This window comes from Chelon labrosus (assembly GCF_963514085.1).
Source record: "Chelon labrosus genome assembly, chromosome: 10".
Lineage (NCBI taxonomy): Eukaryota > Metazoa > Chordata > Actinopteri > Mugiliformes > Mugilidae > Chelon > Chelon labrosus.
Genome location: NC_140360.1, coordinates 2,347,965 through 2,367,086, shown reverse-complemented (window position 1 = coordinate 2,367,086; position 19,122 = coordinate 2,347,965). Strand labels below are relative to the sequence as shown.

Below are 19,122 nucleotides of genomic sequence, written 5' to 3'. Positions count from 1 at the left end.
GAGCAGGAATATGGATCGTCATCTGGAGCAAAAACAAAACGCTCCACTTCAAACCGTGTTGTTTGATTTCCCTGACAACGGCTGAAAAGACGATCATCTGGGACTGGAGAGACGGACTCCTGTCAGCTTTTATTATCTGATCATATCACGACAGAGAAACAAACACATAGAGTTATGTCATCTTCTTCTGTAGCTGCTTGTTCCTGTTAAGGGTCGCGGGGTCTGCTGGAGCCTATCCCAGCTGTCATTGGTCTAGAGGGGGGGTCCACCCTGGACAGGTCTCCAGTCTATCACAGGGCTAACACAGAGAGACACTCACACCTACGGCCAATTTAATCACCAATGAACCTAACCAGCATGTCTTTGGACGGTGGGAGGAAGCTGGAGAACCTGGAGAGAACCCACACAGACACAGGGAGAACATGCAGACTCCACACGGAAAGGCTAGCTGGTCCATGGATTCGAACCGGTGACCTTCTTGCTGTGAGGCATCAGTGTTAACCACCTCTGCACTGTGCCACCCTCGGTACGTACAGACACAACATTAAATCTGTGATGGCAAAAATTTTCATAGACCCCATTTCTCTTCTCTCTCTTCATTAGTATATTATTTTTCTATTATTTTATATAGTTTTTCTTTTTTATCTCTTTTCCTTTTTCTCCGTTAGACAACAGACTACTTTTTATAATTAAATTATTTTCACGTGCAGCACCAATCAAACATTTGGACGCATCTTCTCATTCGGTCTCATTTTCTTCCAAGTTTAAACTCCTGAAGACTCCTGACGTATTAAGGCTTAATACTGAAGTGTTAAACAAACCAACATATGTTTTATATTTTAGATTCTACCTGGAATGGTTTCTCCCACAGTCTTTACGGAGTCCACGGAGATGTTCAGCACTTCTTTGTCTGCAAGTACTTATTAATCATTTTCATTTCATTCAGTGCAGTAATTCTGGTCTTAACTCAAGTAAAACACTCGTCTCTCAGGTATTTTTCTTACATATCATGTCATTATTTGTTGTTAAAAGCAATTCTTCTCTCGTTATTAATCATGAATGTGTATAGTCTTCATTCAGTCTTCACCACTTCAACCTTTTTTAAGCTTCATACTGCAACTGCACATATTCCATATACCCTTAATTTATATTTACTCTTATGTATTTTTTTATCTAACTTATGTTTTTGATCTTATAATATGATATCAATGATCTTATCCTAAAAAAGCTGAATCTCCTGGAAAAACATGACACCACTCATTTTTTTTGGCAGCTTTTCTTTTTTAGTCATATTTCGTACAAAAAATACTCCTCATACAAAAGTTTTAAATCCTGACGTGTACAAACATACATATACAAACGCCCGTGTTGAAATGGTGTGGACATAACGTGATGAACAACAGAAGAGAGATAAAGAGAGAAAGGTGAGGAATGGAAGTGAATAATCAGAGAGTGGAGTTTGAGATTCAAAACCAGACGCTCGGTCTCCAGCTACAACTTCTAGTTTCTAGTTTGTTCTCAGGGACTCGGTCCAGCCGGTAACAACAACAACTCTAATCCAGCGCTGGCACAGATGTGGAAACCCGCTCGCAGCACTGGAAGGTGGAGGAGAAGCTGTGCCAGCGAGTTATTTTTAGGTTTTATGAGCCTGTATAGTTTGTAGAGTTGTCTGTGTAAACGTAAGGACACTTCCCTGGCCTCAGACAGATTTGATCATCACCATGCTCTCTTCCTCCGGCATTCTGGCGTACACTGGCATATAAATCTGATAATACGTCCGTGTGCTCTGCCCTGAAGGAGGAGGCCGACACCTCTTCTGTGTCCGATCAAAGGGTTGAACAGAGTTGCTGAAATCATTTCAAACATTTCAAACTATCTCCGGCCGTCACACTTTCTCAAAGGGGAACAGATGCTGCTCTTGACCCTTCTTCTCTCGGTTCGTCTTCCTCTTCCTCTTCGGCCCCTCGTCCTCCTCTGCTTGTCTGTTCTGAGGCCAGGACATCGCCAGAGTCTCAGATGCCGTCTTAGCGTCGGGACTTGGGCCCTCGACTTCCGGCTCCTCGTCGGAGGAAAACCCGTCAGCGTCGTACCCGTGAGCGAGGCTCCCCAGGCCGTGGTTCTTCTTGCCGTAGCGCTGTTTGAGCCTCTCTCTGATCAGGAGCCCCTTCACCAGCAGAGTCCAGTTGGAGGTCGCCCTCTTTTCTTTTTTCTGGAAGGGAAACAGTTTTAATAACCAACAGTAGTCATGCTTGGCAGAGTTACTGGTTTCTAATCAATAAAAAGCCGTGTACCTCTTTCTCCTTCTGTTTCTGTAGCTCTTGTTCTTCCACCCAGGCGGCTCTGAGAATCTCCTCATGCTCCTCACACACGATGTAACCGTCGGTCCTGCAACAACAACAACAACAACTGGATTTATTCTCTTCCTTTCTTCTGATCCAATTCCTGCAAAGTGCCCATTGACAGTTTATTTTAAATGTTCAAATAAAACCATACAAATGTTTTTAGAGGAGTAATTGTTTTACAGTGGCTGTTCTGTATCTTAGGAAAGGAAGGAAGGAAAGAAGGAAAGCCTGAAGAAAGGAGGGACGGAAGGAAGGAAGGAAGCTAAGAGGCAAGGAAGAAAGGAAGGAGGGAAGGATAGAAAGAGTGAAGGAAAGAAGGAAGGAAGGAGGGAGGGACGGAAGAACGGAAGGAAAGCCTGAGGTAAGGAAGGAAAGAAATAGGTAAAGGAGGGAAAAGAGAAAAGAAAGAAAAAGTGAATGAAAGAATGGAGGAAGAAAAAAGGAAAGAAAGAAGGTAAGAGCGAAGGAAGGAAAGAAAGAAGGAAGAAAGAAGAAATGAAGGAAAGAAGGAAGCTAAGAGGCAAGGAAGAAAGGAAGGGAGGAAGGAAAAAGGGAAAGAAGGAAGGAATGAATGAAAGAAGAAAGAAAAGAAATAAGGAAGGTAAGAGGGAAGGAAGGAAGGAAGGAGAGTAAGGATGGAAGGAGGTAAGAAAGGAAAGATGGAAGAGAGAGAGATGGAGGGAAGGGAGGGCAGAAAGAAAGAAGGAAGGAAAGAAAGGAAGCTAAGAGGCAAGGAAGGAAGGAATGGAGGAAGGAAGGAAAGAAGGAAGGGAGCAAGAAAATAAGGAAGGGAGGAAGGAAGGAAAGAAAGGAAGCTAAGAGGCAAGGAAGAAAGGAAGGGAGGAAGGACTGAGAGATGTAGGAATGGAAAGAAAGAAGGAACGAGGGAAGGAGGTAAGAAAAAAAACAAGGAAGGAAGGAGGAAAAGTAGGGAGGATGGAAGGAGGGTTGGATGGAACAACACGCTGATACGCTTTCAAACTTCCAAATTGAATCATCTACTGAGTTGATTCTAGTTCAGATTATTTTCTAGTTTAGTTTGGTTCTCAGCTCCAAGACCAGAATCTTTTAAAAGGCTCTCATTACTAATGAACAGACATCACTGATTCATGTGATCATTTCTAACAGTGGTGTGTTTAAATGGGCCCGTCCCAGCAGTTTGTCTTACACAGCGTGGGAGTATCCTCCATGGAAGTCGAAGCCTGTGACCGCAGACGCCGCGTCCAGGTTCAGCTTCCGGGCCACGCGGTGCAGGTTGGGCAACCGGAGATGAACACAGCCCACCGGTAACATACAGGGCTTGAACAGGTAGACGTTACCGTAGTCGTTACGAGGAACCTGGAGGGAAAGGGGACAGAAGTTCAGATCAGTTACACCTATCAAACCTGATGGTTTCATTTTAACTGGGGTTTAAGTTTACTTCAAAAAAGAAAGAGTTTCTAGAAGATGTTTCATTGAAGTAGCATCTCCAGGTTAAACAGGTCCAGGTGTGAACACTGATCTAGTCTCTAGTGTCCAGGTTAAACAGGTCCAGGTGTGAACACTGATCTGGTCTCTAGTGTCCAGGTCAAACAGGTGTGAACACTGATCTGGTCTCTAGTGTCCAGGTTAAACAGGTCCAGGTGTGAACACTGATCTGGTCTCTAGAGTCCAGGTTAAACAGGTCCAGGTGTGAACACTGATCTGGTCTCTAGAGTCCAGGTTAAACAGGTCCAGGTGTGAACACTGATCTGGTCTCTAGAGTCCAGGTTATACAGGTCCAGGTGTGAACACTGATCTGGTCTCTAGAGTCCAGGTTATACAGGTCCAGGTGTGAACACTGATCTGGTCTCTAGTGTCCAGGTGTGAACACTGATCTGGTCTCTAGAGTCCAGGTTATACAGGTCCAGGTGTGAACACTGATCTGGTGTCAGTCCACATGTGGAGGAGGTCTGGGACACATGTGACCCAGACCACCTGAGATCAGATCTCAAGTACAGGTGTGACTGGATGTCAGGTGTGAACACGTCTAAATGACTGAGGTCTGTAAACATCTTCAAACCCAGTTGCCCTTGTTTCAGCTTTGACATTCGATATCATATTTTTATTAAACTCAATGTATTCCATCGGTTACAGTCCATGAACCCATTTACCTTCCCGTCCACAGCGAGAGGCGGCTGGTACTCTTCAGTTTGCCATTCTCCAAACAGAGGCAGGTCATTCTCCTCCTTCAGCTCACTCATCATCCGGGCTTTACGGGAACGATTGGAGAAGCCTCTCACCATCTGACCAGAGACAAACATTCATCTAGTTCACACAAGAGCCAAGTTTATAAATGATATGTTTCACCTCAGTTCTCTGATCCACTTATGAGACTTAATATTACCTGTGTTTGTTCCAGTACCAGGATTTCAAATAAGCCTGAGTACTATTCTGATTTGATTTACTAAGATATGTTTCAGTTTAGAAACAAAGGAGATTTTTGTTTCAGCTTTTTGGCTCTACTCTTCTCAAACGGTCGCATCTTTTTCTGCAGCCCTGCTTCAGCTTCTCTAAACTAATTAAACTACACGCTGTAAACTCCAGATGGCGTGGTGGAGCGTAATCAGCTCCCAAAGGGGAGACGCCAGGGAAATTTGTTTTTGGCTTCCAGGTCAGAAACATAAACGACAAATAAAGAGCATTGCTCCACTGATCTGGATCGAAGCTTGAATGTGTGATGAAAGTAAAGAGGAACAGAAACAACAGAAAAACAAACTGGAAGAAGAAGAAGAGAAGAAGAAGAAGAAGAAGAGGAACTAACAAAAAGAACAAAGCAGAGAAGGTTATCCTCTCACCTTGTACGGCTCTTCACCGATTCGGACAGTTCGAGCTTCTTTCAGCCATGTGTCCCTGGAATGAAGGGTGTGCACACAATCCCTGGAGGAGGAGAAGAAGAAGGAGGTGAAGAAGGAGGACGAGAAGAAGAAGATTAAGAGGAAGGTCAAGAATAAGAAGGACGTGAAGGAGGACGAGGAGGAGAATGGTGAGGAACAGAAAAAGGACAAGAAGAAGGATGTGAAGGAGGACGAGGAGAAGAAAAATGAAGAGAAGAAGAAGAAGGAAAAGAGGAAAGATAAGGAGAAGAAGGACAAGCAAAAGGACGAGAAGAAAATTAAGACAAAGGTCAAGAATAAGAAGAACATGAAGGATGAGGAGGACAAGGAAAAGAAAAAAGGACAAGAAGAAGAAGGAGAAGGAGAAGAAGCAAAAGGACGAGAAGAAGAACATTAAGACAAAGGTCAAGAATAAGAAGGACGACGAGGAGAATGACGAGAAGATGTAGAAGAAGAAAAAGAAGGAGAGCATCATAGCATCATTTAGTTTCTTTGAAGGAGTCAACACGTTAGCTTAGCTAGGAAACTGAAATCGATGTTTAAATGATTAGCAGATTTCAACAGCTGCTCATGGTTCTGATCCTCATTTATGAATCAGACTATAAATAATTGAATGCATGTTTAGAGAAGAGCTAAAGCTAAAGCATACCTGGAGTACACCGGCTCTCCTCGGCAGTATCCCAGCACCGTGGCTGTGGCGGGATAGATGCCCTCGTACTTCAGGAGGTGTCTCTTCAAGGCGTAGAGCGGGTGGTTCTTGTACTCGCCGATGGAGATGGGCAGGGGTTTGTTCAGGAGCTTCTTCTGGAGCTGGAACCAGATAAAAAAGACAGGCAACACCCGTGATCAGCCACAACATTAAGACCACCATGTTCTCCTGGTGACCTCCACCTGAACATTGTTGTAGACCAAGAACATCCTCGTTCCATGTGTTCTCCATGTCAGATCCATCAGACCAGAACCACCTTCCTCCAGGTCTCCAAGGTTCAGTTCTGAGCTTTCATTAGAGGTCAGAGGTCAGCATGGACACCCTGACTGGTCTGAGATCCACTGACTGTTCTGACTCCTTTCTATCAGAACCAGCATCAACTCTTCTTCAGCAGAACCACACGGGTCAGACTCAGAAATCCTTCATCCACAACACTGGCTCTTCTTCCTCCCATTTTTCTTCTTCTTCCTACTCCAACTCTTCTTCTTCTTCCTCTCCCCTCCTTCTTACAACTCCTCTACTTCCTATTCCTTCCTCTTCCTCCTCTTCCTACTCCTCAATGACCCTTGGTCCATGACCCTGTCTTTGGTTCTCCTCCTTCCTTGGACCACTGTTGATCACCTCAGACCAGGAACAGCGCCTATCGTTCTGGAGATGTTCTGACCCAGCCGTCTAAACATCACTTTCATTTTTCCTGCTTCTAACATCAGCTCTCCGTTAGATACTCACCTCCTTGTCCTCCTTTGCGTCCCTCTCATCCTCAGGTCCCAGGAACGGCTCCAGCGTCTCCTCCCACCAGTCGTCGTCCAGCCGCCTCTTCCTGGACGACGTCATCCATTTGGGGTCGTACTTCCGCCCAAGGTCCTTCAGGAACCCGTCACCGTTGACCGACACCACATACGTCACCGGAGCCGTCGCGTTCTCGTAGCAGAGGTGAGGCGCCCCGACGCCGTGCTCCACGTCCACGCACACCCAGGACGACGTCTTCTCCAGGTACACCTCCAACCACTCGTCCGCTCCAGGCCCCTCCTTCTTTATCCCACTTCTTCTTTTTGTCCTGTTGCTCACCGTTCCTTCCTCTTCTTCTGTTTCTTCTTCTTTAACGTCGACGCTCCTTCTCTTTGGAGCTACAGTTTTTTTGTTGCTGGTTCCTTTGCTCCTGCTCTTCCCTTTCCCCTTCTTACCCTTCGCAGATTTAGCTTCGCTCTCCGAATCCTCGCTGTCCTCGTCACTGGTGGCCTCAAATTCCTCATCTTCCTCCTCCTCCGACCCATCACCTTCGCTGTCCTCCTTGTAGCTGACCTTTGAGGCGACACTGCGACGTTTTGAGTTCTTTGGTCTCTGCCCTCCAGACACGACACCCTTCTTCTCCTCTTCCTCTTCCTCCTCCTCCTCCTTCACCTCTTTCTTCTTCTTCGCTTTCTTTCCTCCTCTATCTCCCGTCACCTTCCCCCCGGCGGCTGGTCTCTTGGTGCCAGGAGACACCTTTGGCTCCGGGGAGGTTTTCTGGCTCTTTTTTGGGGCACCAGTGGACGATCTAGCCCCTTTGCCCTGGAGAAGACACAGAGATAGTCATGATATGTATGTATAGTAACCCTGATGTGCAGTATATGGTAAACTTTCTCACAAGTCCTGAAAGTAGACAAAGAGAACCCAATCTAAGGAAATATCATACTTCTGCATTTGTTTATTCAACAAAATTAGCCAATATTACATATCTGAGAGTTGCAAAAGCAAGTACACAACGAATATGAGTCTGGTCACCTGCCATCTTGACTTCGTTATGGGGCGTGTTTCAACTAATAGAGTTCTCTGCATCAACTGGATAGTCCTACAACCAATCAGAACCATTTTGTTGTAAACAGAATCAACTCTGACCATCACAACATTAAGCCCCGCCCCAAAACGTTTTGATTGGCTTTTGATTGATCTTTGCTGGAGCAGAATCAGTTCGAAAGCATGGGAAGCTACTCTAGCTTTTAGGCTAGCTTGCCATGGCCACGTGGGTGTGGGTGGTCTGCAACAATGTTCAGGTGGTGGTGCACTGCTTGGTGGTTCTAATGTTGTGGCTGATCGGTGTATGCATTTACCTTGGCCGACGGAGGTTTGAAAGACATCGGCTGCAAAGAAAGAACCAATCGGCAGAAGAGCTGCAGAGATCTCAGGACCAACAGGAAAAGCTGCAGAAAACACAAAACATACATGAGCTTAATTTACTTGTCTGATTCATTCTCCTTTACATGTATGTCCTAAAATAAATAATTATAAAATATCAGGCTTGGTTGAATGCTGGGATTTGCCCAGATACCTATCTGGATGTCCCTTTACTAAATGTGAGGCCGGTTTAAAGCTAGAATACCAACATGAGTCATCTCCTGGTGGTTTTTGGCCGAGAGGCTCGCCAGTCGTCTCTCCAGGAGAGCCCGGGGGTCTGGACGCTCCTCACAGGGAAGACTCTCGTTGAGGGTGAACGTCGCTCTAAACCTGAAAGAAAAACTGACAGATGAGTCTCTGAGGCGGCTTCTCGACGACGGGCGGGTAACGTCAGCGCTTCGCAAACTCTCACATCGAAGCTGACGCACCATTTGAGCAGCCCGGAGAGGAAGCGCTCGTCGATGCGCTCCTTGGCGACCGAGCCGAAGTGGGGGGGCAGCAGGGACATGGTGATGGCAAGCAGGTCCGGTTCACTGCACAGCCTGTTACGGAACATCCCGCTGGCTATGAGGCACATGAGGTGGACCTGGGAGACGAGTCAGAGGTTGGTAAAGATCCAAAAAAGACTTGTTTTTTGTCTTCCAAGATAATTCTTCTTACTAGACAGTTTTTGTGTTAGAGCATTTGAGTTTCTTCCAGTGTTTTGTTCCTAAATGATCTTAATATCTTGTTATTGAGAGAGATTTTCTTACTGGTTCTTAGTTAAGATATTTTTTTGCAGTGCAGACCTTGTGAGTGTCGTTCAGCAGGTCCTTCTTGTATCGGTTCACCATTCGCTTCAGGTACGTCTCAAGCTCTGCCTGTCTCTTCAACCTGGACAATCAGAAATAATGATTAGTAGCTTAAATCAGGGACAAACTCACAACTCATGAAAGTCTAGTTTGCAAAAACCCTAACCCTTGCAAGTAAATCAGTTTGAACATAATCAGCTGGAAACATCTTCAGTATGAATTCAGGGTTTTACTTCGTTTAATGAATATAAATTACAGAATCAAACATTATTCCACTCTACTTTTGTTTTTACCATCTTCTGGTCTTACATTCTCTCACTTGACAATTTCCAGATGGAAATTATGTCCATAAAGCTGACATGGACATAATATCTGTCGTTAATGTTGCATAAATCTTCAGCACCATCTAGTGGAATTAATTTTACCATTCAGGTACAAAAGCTAAATCTAAATCGTCTTAATGAAGGTTCTGGTATTCAACATTACCTTCTAATAACTGACAGAGATAACATGTGTTCCTGTTATTTTGGCAATCCAATTTTAGTCAGCACAATAAACTACATCCTTGAAAATCATCACCTTTCTGACGTCGTTTCTGCATCAACTAAACATTAGATCTGTCATGAAGGAAGATTTAGATTAGAATGCTTTCACTAGCGTACCTAATGAAGTGGCCAGTCAGTGTGTATACTTACTTCTTTCTGACTTCTGGAGTCTCGATCTCTATCTGTACGGGCTCAGAGGGCAGGACGGGCTCAGGTGGTTCCTCTGGACCCAGCGGCTCGTCCAGCTCTGATCAACAAACAAACCAAAATTATAGTTTCCATCATTCTCAGAACATTTAAAGCATAATATTATAGATTAATCTCTCACTTGCCTTCGACTTCCTCCCAATCATCCTCATCTTCTTCACTGTCCTCCTCCTCCTCCTCCTCCGCCTCCTCCTCCGCCTTCTCCTCCTCCTTCTTCTTCTTCTTCTTCTTTTCCTGGATCACAGGTGGTGCTGAGGTGACCATGTCGAAGTCATCTTCTTCACTGTCCTCCTCCTCCTTCGCCTTCACCTCCTCCTTCTTCTTCTTCTTCTTCGTCTTTGGCTGGATCACAGGTGGTGGTGAGGTGACCATGTCAAAGTCATCTTCGTCACTGTCCGCCTCCTTTTTCTCCGGCGAATGGAAGTATTTACTGGTTTTAACGGCGGAGCTGGATTTGGATCTGGTGGTGGATTTGGAGGACAAGGTTTTTCCTGCTGCTCGTTTTGAGGGTAAACGTGACCTCGGATTGACCTTCCTCTCAAGCTTCTCCTCTTTGTCTGTGCTGTCGTTACCTGAAAAGACAGATGGAAAAAAAAAAAGTGTTGAACACTTAAATCGTCTGGAGACAATTCGCATCGATGCTGATGCTAAATAAATTAGCACATTTTGAAGTTTATTGTACTTAATACACAGCTGCACAAACAATCTAGAAAAGGCTTTTATGAATCTCCGGGAGAGAAAAAGAACTAATTTTAATTTACAAAAACAAAGTAATTCATATGAATAATGAATATTGAATGATCTGGATTAGATCGGATGACTGGGACACACATGAGTCACGTGAACGGAAACACCAGCGATTCACAAACTGTGTCTGGTGTTTTGATGAAGTGGAGCACAGCTGTGTATCTGGGCCGGCGGATCCACTCCAGTAACCATGCACCTGCAAACTGGGCGCTCATTCATTGTCACTGTGGTGGCAGCAGTAATCAGACGGCTTCATGTTTGAACAGTTTTGGCGAGTTATGTAGTTTAAACCAGCGACAAGAGGAAAAACAAATAATAATGCTGAACACCAGAACCTTCACGAAGACTAAATTTAGTGCAGAACTGTTATATTAGAATGTTTTCACTAGTGTGAAGTGGCAACCTTTGAACGTGTACAACCTTTGTCCGTATTAACTACATTGTTCTGAAGGCTATAAAAGCCACTGAGGTGACAATAACCCTCCCTGTAATTAACTTGTAAAGCTTTGAGATTGTTTTAGTAATTGTTAGCATGTTAGCATTTAGCACTGTATTTATTAATATATATATATTTTTTTTCAGTCATGAATTCATCGACATTTATTTCTTGTTTGTGTCAGTACATCAAGATCTTACTTTAAATATCATAAAGTTATAATTAATCTCTTAACCTGACCTGGGCCCATGTATGGGACTCTGCACGGACATATGGGGACAGTGGATTAAGGGGGTCCCAGGACGACCACAACAATCAATTCACTACTAGTGTACCTAATAAAGTGGCCAGTTAGTCTACAAGAACAATTTGGCATTAAGATGCACAGAATTATCGGAACTGTTAGACTTTTATTTAATCTAATAATCAGACAGATTTATTTATTTATTTATTTCATACCTGCATCTTTCTTATTCTTCTTCGTCGCTTTCTGCACCTGCTTCGGTTTCTTTGTATCCGTCTCTGTTCTCGCTCTCCTCTTCACCATGATGTCTCTCCTCTCTCTCTCTCTCTCTCTTTTCTTTTCTTTTCTCTGACAAACTCTGAGTATTTGACGGAGTTGGAGTCAGACGAGCAGCCGCCCCTCGGCTCTCCACATGGCGCTGGATTAGAACGAGGAAACAGCAGTTACCTAAGATTTCTCTCCAGAGTTTTCATAACACAAGAAGCGGGGATGTTTTTTTGAGGAGAACACTCTGACGTCACATCCGCCCTCCTCCTCCTTCTTCTTCTTCTTCTTCTTCTTTGACTAAAGGTGAAATTACAAACAATGCATCACAGCAAACAACCAAAGAAAAATAACAATATGACAAATAAACATGGCGACATATAACTTTATTAATAAAGTACAGGAAAAACAATCAAAGGGAAATTATAGTAAAAGTATTACATGTTTACAGACGAGGACAAGGGCCGCTGTAAAAATGTAGGACTTGTTTTGAGGAACAGAAAACAGAAAACTGATATATTCTTATACTGTTTTATATATTATTACACTGACTTGTATGTTGTTGTATTGTAGACTTAGACTTAGACCTAGACTTATTGATCCACAAGGGAAATTGTTTGGTCACAGTAGCTCAGGTGCACGTTAAAAAACATTCATGAGAACCACAAGTAAAAAGATTTAGATCTATTAATCTATCTGTTAATCTATTAATAAATAAAATAAAATAAAATAGTATAAGCAAAAATGTACATTATGTACAAATGTTATTAGCAAATGTACAATCAAGACAGATGTACATATATTATACACATTAATAAGGGATAAATATAATAATTGTCTTAGAAATAATTATTTTACTTTATTTATTTTATGAAAAAAATAGGTTTTATAATTATTGTATTCCTAATATTTTTAAATAATTTGACATGTGAATATTATTGTTGCTTTTATTGAATATTAAACATTTTAATTTATCAAATTAAATATTTCCCTGTGATGTGTTATATATTCTTATATTAACTTATATTCTCTTATATTGTTTTACATATTTTCTTATTGACTTGTACGTTGTCTTTGAAATAATTATTTTATAATTTTTTCAAATCTAAAAAATCTAATAATAATAATAATAATAATAATACGTTTTATAATTATTGTATTGCTTTTGTTTTTGAATGATTTGACATGTGAATATTATTGTTGTTTTTATTAGTTAGAGGCGCGTTACCTGTGATTTCCGGGTCTTTCTTCTTCTTCGCTCCTCTTATTTAAACGCTCTCTCTCGCGTCTCGTACCGCCGCCATCTTACTCGGGGCTATTTCAGGATGGTCGCCGAGTGCGCGGCAGCTAAATGCCACACAAAACGATCCCGGGACAGTAAATCAGCAGGAATCACCTTCCATACGTGAGTATGCTACGCGTATAATCAGTGTATTGTTATAACCACGGATCTAATTCGGTTTAAAGCCGCTTCGTTTTATTTAACGTTAGCCTAGCCGGGCTTAATTAGCACCATGAATTATTATATGCCTTATATCGCAACTATTATTCATATGCATTATTAATAACGTGCAAGACACTATATTCTCAATAATCTAAAATTCTTATTATAAATAATTATAATTTACTAAACCCCAACTGCACTAACTTCACCTAGTTTAGGATAGCGGAACCAAACACAGAGTCTTCTGTTTACGGCCGGAACGCTCAGACTTGATGCACCATAAAAAAAGTAAGGTAAATAAATAAATAAATACGTCAAAGAATATGAATAATTACATAAAAAATAGATAAAACTCATCTAATAAAAGTTAGAATTAAAAATGGTCATATTCTACCATTTTATTTAAATTTTCTGTATTCTTTAATTTCAATAAAGATATTTGGTTTTACATTGCAATTCCTATTTAGCACACTGACACTTGTGTATGTAAGATTTAATAACATTAATAATGTTCTCAGTTAATAAGATAACCTAATCTTTTTGTTGTTCAAGGTCACAGCCAGCTGAATGTCTTGGTATAAAAATAAATCTGTGTTCACTGACTTTCTCCATATGTTTAGTATCTTTATCTCATTAGTACAAAAAATTAAAGTAAAACACTTTTAAAACATTTCTATTATATTAAGGATGTCGGTTCGTGCAGTGTTTACTGTTATATTCTGTCACAAAGGTTTCCCAAAGATGAAGCGCTGCGCAGGAAGTGGAGCGTAGCCATGCGTAGGATGGAGGGATGGAGGCCGTCGCAGTGGGACGTCGTCTGCAGCGCCCACTTCCTACCTGCAGACTTTGACAGGACGGGCCAGACTGTGAGGCTGAGGAAGGGCGTCGTACCGACTGTGTTTCCCAACCTCCCCCAGCATCTTCAGAAGGTACCAGCAAAGATAATAATGTTCTACAAAGAGATTCACTGCTAGCTTTTGTTACGTCTATAAGTCAGATATGTCTGCAGGTACAAATGAAGACAAGATAATAAAACCAGAATCATACAGAAAGCTTAGGAGATAACTTTGCAACATAACTTAAAATGAGAATAAATAAATAACTGGGATACATTTATGATATCACTTTCCTTATTCTTGTGCTGTATTACTTCATAGATTTTTGAATTTAACCCATTAGCCCGTCTGTTCCTCTTTGCATGACCATATTTTGTTCCCTCCACATATTCTCCTGTTCTGTATGTGTCTGCACATAATGCTACAATAAAGTTGTACGTATTTGTAAAGCGGAAAAATTAAACTCCTGTTCGAGTTGTCCCAACGACTTCAGAACTTTCCCTGCAAACATTTTCTATTGTTTAGATTTTTGCATATAGAATTTGTCCACTTCCTTTTTTGTTTTTATTAATGCCCATATTTTATTTATTTCTTTATTGCCCTATAAAGGATATTCTTCTTCACACATCAATTCATTCCATAAAAGAAAGACAGCAGCATTTGATGTTAACATCACATGCTGCTAAACTTCTATATCCTCTAAATAACCAGAGCTTTGTTGCTTCAGCCCACAGTTAAGCCGAGGTCCACGTCGAACTCACAGACCACTACGATGCAGGAACTACCAGGACAGAGCTCGAAGAAGCGAAGAATCTCGTCAGTGCAGATTAATGATGAGAGAAAAGCACAACCAAAGCTGGTACAGCTTCAGAACGTATTGAACACTTTATATTTACATTTACATATATATATATGTGTGATATTTATGGTCCTGTTATTTGCTGCACAGGATCACGACTACTCCTGTTCCAGCTCTGAGACGCTGCGGCAGAAGTGGCTCGGCGCTCAGGACCAGATCCAGAAGCTGAAGCAGCGTCTGGTCCGAGCGAGGATGAGGGAGTGTCGCGCCAAGAAGGCCGTGAGGGCTTTTCTGGTGGGAGAACTCGGACAGAAGAACGTCCTCTCACAGGAGGTGCAGATTAATCTGGAGGAATGTCCCAGTGAGTGAACTATGATATTAGCATTAGCATAAACTGACACGTGGAATAAAACGAGACTGACGGGGAGAATATATTATGAGCCCACCGAGAAAAATTAAACCTTGTGACAAAATAAACCATAGACAGTATAAAGATGGACGGAGGAACTGCTCCTCTGAAGTGAAGCTAAAGCATGTAGAGCTCCCCCTGGTGGCTGGCTGCAGTATAGGTCATAAGCTCCACCCCCTCCATGTTAGTGGGCGGGACTTGGGCCAAAATAAAAAAACACTAAAATACACGTCAAATAATTTTTTTCAATTTTCTGGATAAGTAATAGTTATTTGACGCTATAGAAACAGGATGCGACATAATGGCGACTACCAGTTGCCATGACAACCTCACCGTAAAGCGGTCCCGAGAGACTGTGAGAGTTCTAAAAAATATATATATATATATTTTTTTTTTTTACAATGACAGGAAGTGGAGACGCATTGTCCATATTTATATACAGTCTATGATATAAACTAACTGGCCACTTCATTAGGTACATTGGTAAATTCTTTCTAATTCCTTCACAACTGTCCAAAGCTTTGTAAAAAATGGATGTAAATTTACTTCCTTCCTTATTTTTTCCTTTTAGTTGAGGAAGTTGAGACGAAGACTTTATCCCTGAGCACACAGGACTCGAGATCGATTCAGCAAAAACCCAAAGGGAGTTGGAACCAACCCTCGACACCCAGACAAAGATGGCTCCTCAGGGTCATGGACACTACTGTAAGTTATTTTTCTACAGTTTTTTAGCCTGACGTAGCTACTGGATAGTCCTCCAACCAATCAGAGACATTTAGTTGTAAATAAATTCACCTCCACGGTGCTGAGATGACGCCTAAGACTACCGTTACTCTCCTGAGATCTTTGTTGGAGCAGAATCAGTTCCCAAAGGAGAGACTCTAGACCAATGTGTGGTGGAAGCTCAGGCTAAATGTTTTTAGCTACATTATCGAGATGTCTGGTCAAACATAGTCTTCTGTCCATCATCACATTAAGCCCTGCCCACATGATCTGATTGGCCCGGCAGAGCATAATAGGTCCCCAAAAGAGAGACTAGTTTTTATTTTATTTTAAATAAATACATTTCCATATGGTCTGGTTTCTGCTCAAGGTTTCATCCTACTTAAAGGGATTTATTTCTTGCCACCGTCGCCTTAGTTCTGCTCTGGAGGTTTCAGACTCTTGCTTCTCTAACATGTCTTAAGTGGAACGAGAGAGATTTGTATTTTTACACAGTAATGAATAAATCTGATCTGAGAAACACTGTGGGATAAATTCAAGGATTATCTTATCTTATCTTCCAGCTTGATTTTCCATGCAGCGTGCAGGATGAAACAGAAGATCAGGACATGGCGGACTCAGACGTCAGTGCAGAGTCACTTGAACACTTGGAGGCAGCGCTGCCGACACCAACCGCTCCGACAACAGCTTCCTGCAGGAATGAACAAGAAGACTCAAACTCTGGTTTAGTCGAGCACAAGGAAGGATCAGAGTCGGACGTAGAGCATCGAGTGGTTTCGAAGCGACTTGCAGCAGATGTCGAAGCTGATCTGGCTCCTGATGTGTTTGCTGCTTTTGGGAACCAGGTGGCGTCTGAACTGAGGCTCCTGCAGGACACGACCAGTGTACGCAGGCTGAAAAGAGACATCATGAACATGATACACAATACTCGAGACGCTGAAAGAAGCAGATCCCAACGCTAGGGTTGAACGATTCCAACTTAGAACCAGTTTAAGAGGAGATCTTTGTTCTCATTATCGTTTCCTAAACACATTTCAGTTGCAGCTCGCGCAAGTTTTAAATAAATTCTACTGAAAGCGCCTACTGTATTATGTACCAGGACCTGGTGGCACATCTGCACCAGTAGTTCCACAAGTTAAATGCATCTGCCGTGCTGTATGTGTACATTTCTGCATAAAATGATTTAAAAAATCAGCATATCTGTGCAATAACATCAAATAAATGTTTCTGGTAACTGCTGATCAGTGGTCTACAGCAGCCTGGAGGAATTTTAGCCCATTCCTCAGAACAGAACCACTTCAGTTCTGAGATGTTGGTGGGTTTCCTCACATCAACTGCTTGCTTCAGGTCCTTCCACAACATTTCTATTGGATTAAGGTCAGGACTTTGACTTGGCCGTTCCTAAACATTCATCTTGTTCTTCTTTAACCGTTCTTTTGTAGAACCACTTGTGTTCTTGGTTCTCGTTGTCTTGCTGCATGACCCAGTTTCTCTTCACATTCAGCTCATGGACAGATGTCCTGACATTTTCTTTTAGAGTTCACTGGTAGAATTCAGAATTCATTGGTCCATTAGTGATGACAAGAACGTCCTGGTCCAGATGCAGCAGAACAGGCCCAAACAGTTTCAGTTACTTTTGAACAGATGGGAGTCTAATTTGACCTTGAAATTAACTTGTAACCCTAGAGGTTCAGTTACTCTACAACTCACAGATGTGTAGTATTGGCTAATTTTCCTTAATAAACAAATACATAAGTATAATATTTCTATTAAATTTTTTTGATCGGGTTCTCTTTGTCTACTTTCAGGACATTAAGTCATTTTTATGCAGAAATGTAGAAAATTCTGAAGGGTGAAAACACTACAGTGAGTAGTCGTCAGTCATTCCTGAGAATGATGTTATGAACTTTACCAATAAAATATTATACAAAATTTTTATATGTGTCAATTTCCCCAAAGAACATTCTCTATTTTCCACATTAAGCAGATTAAATCTTCTGTAAACGCTGCTAGAAGTTGTGATGTTTCAGGGAGCTGTAATGCCACATTTGGACACAGAGAGGCGCTCTTGTGCCATATTTAAAACCATAAAAACCCCAACATCTCACAGGTGAAATATTCAAGAGAAACCACCGCCTCATACTCTTATTATTAGTCAGGGTTTTTTCCCCCCAGTGAGAATTAATGTCAGATGACTGGTTGTGTTTTAATCTTAATAAAAATAAAAACAGTCTAGGGACTCCCCTAAATCCACGGTCCCCGTATACCTGTGTAGAATCACACACACATGGGTTCAGGTCAGGTTAGGAGATTAAATATAATTTTATGATATTTAAAGTAAGAGTTGGATGTACTGACAAAAACATGCAGTAAATGTTGATGAAGTCATGACTGTAGTAAAAAAAAAAAAGGTATAAAATGCAACGCTAAATGCTAAATGCTAACAATTCCTAAACATCTCAGTGCTTTACAAGTTAATTACATTTCTACATTACAGGGAGGTTTATTGTCACCGCAGTCACATTAACGTCCTTCAGTACAATGTTGTCAATAAGTACAAAGCTTGTACATGTACATAGCTTGCCACTTTATTAGGTACACTAGTGAAAACAGGCTTATATTACAGCCCCGCTCTAAATCTTGTCTCCATGAAGGTTCTGGTGTTGGTTCAACTGTATTTTCATACTTTGTAGTACCATCACATTGCGTTGACATATGTTCCTATCATTTTGATGTTCCTATTGGTTTAACAGCACCACAATCTCCATCGTCCAGGTGAATCACCACCTTTCTGACGCCCGTTTCAACATCAACTGAACATTAGAACAGTCATGAAGGAGGATTTAGATTACTGCGTTCACTGGTGTACCTAATGTTTTGGCTCTTTACTTACTCTTGGTGGGAAGTTCATCTTTCCCACTCGTCCAGGTCTTCAGTCTCTGGGTTCTGTAAAAGAAGTGGTCGCTATCAAAAGGCCACCGTGATTTTATACATGTCAGAACTCGTTCAAGATCACAAACTCAGTTTTACGGTCTCCATGCAGCACCTGAATGCATCACTCTCACCACTTAAATGACCCATAACAACCACAACTTTAATTTGAATAAACGTTCAATAGATGAGGCTTATTTCATATTTCAAACACTAACTCGTAGCACTTATAGTGATGTGTTTTCTTGTTTTTTTCTGAAGAACATGTTTTGCATCAGATTTTAAAGAGTTAATGTGCTGAATTGTAAAAGTATTTTATTTTTTAATGAAGTCTGAAGAGTTTGGAAAAAAAATACAATTACGCCGTAGTGTCAGTCATGAGAGAGTCAAGTCAGCGTCTGTCTTTAACGTGAGAGGAGTTCCAACAGGTTTAATGAGCAGAAGTTGTTCAAATGAATATTTATTTACACCAAAGAGTTTCTGTTCCTGGAGGAAAGTGTTGAGATGAAGCAGTAATCAGACAAGAAGTTGGTTCAGGAGCAGGTTTTACTTCAGAGTGACGCTGAACGGATCCAACATGAATCATTTGTCTGAAAATAAATCTGAATGTGAAGCAGCAGAGACATGTGTGACACATTCGTCTCGTTCTCTGAACGCTGGAGGTCGTTTCAGGCTCTTCATGCTTC

General features: G+C 41.7%; 2 protein-coding genes across 2 annotated transcripts; one reads left to right on the top strand and one right to left on the bottom strand.

The window, feature by feature from the left end:
* Positions 1-1,276: 1,276 nt before the first annotated feature.
* xpc (xeroderma pigmentosum, complementation group C) lies at positions 1,277-11,522 on the bottom strand. The gene is made up of 14 exons (XM_084554038.1): positions 11,246-11,522; positions 9,729-10,175; positions 9,547-9,643; positions 8,849-8,933; positions 8,489-8,646; positions 8,270-8,390; positions 7,997-8,086; positions 6,636-7,457; positions 5,847-6,007; positions 5,159-5,240; positions 4,475-4,606; positions 3,511-3,680; positions 2,292-2,385; positions 1,277-2,209 (listed from the first exon to the last, which is right to left on the bottom strand). The coding sequence occupies exons 1-14, from the start codon at positions 11,331-11,333 to the stop codon at positions 1,886-1,888; spliced, it is 2,871 nt and encodes a 956-aa protein (XP_084410164.1). The 5' UTR covers positions 11,334-11,522; the 3' UTR covers positions 1,277-1,885.
* Positions 11,523-12,597: 1,075 nt separating this feature from the next.
* Positions 12,598-17,219, top strand: LOC311494027 (THAP domain-containing protein 6-like). Its single transcript, XM_084552869.1, has 6 exons — positions 12,598-12,699; positions 13,469-13,667; positions 14,302-14,433; positions 14,524-14,734; positions 15,354-15,487; positions 16,069-17,219. The coding sequence occupies exons 1-6, from the start codon at positions 12,620-12,622 to the stop codon at positions 16,465-16,467; spliced, it is 1,155 nt and encodes a 384-aa protein (XP_084408995.1). The 5' UTR covers positions 12,598-12,619; the 3' UTR covers positions 16,468-17,219.
* Positions 17,220-19,122: the final 1,903 nt, after the last annotated feature.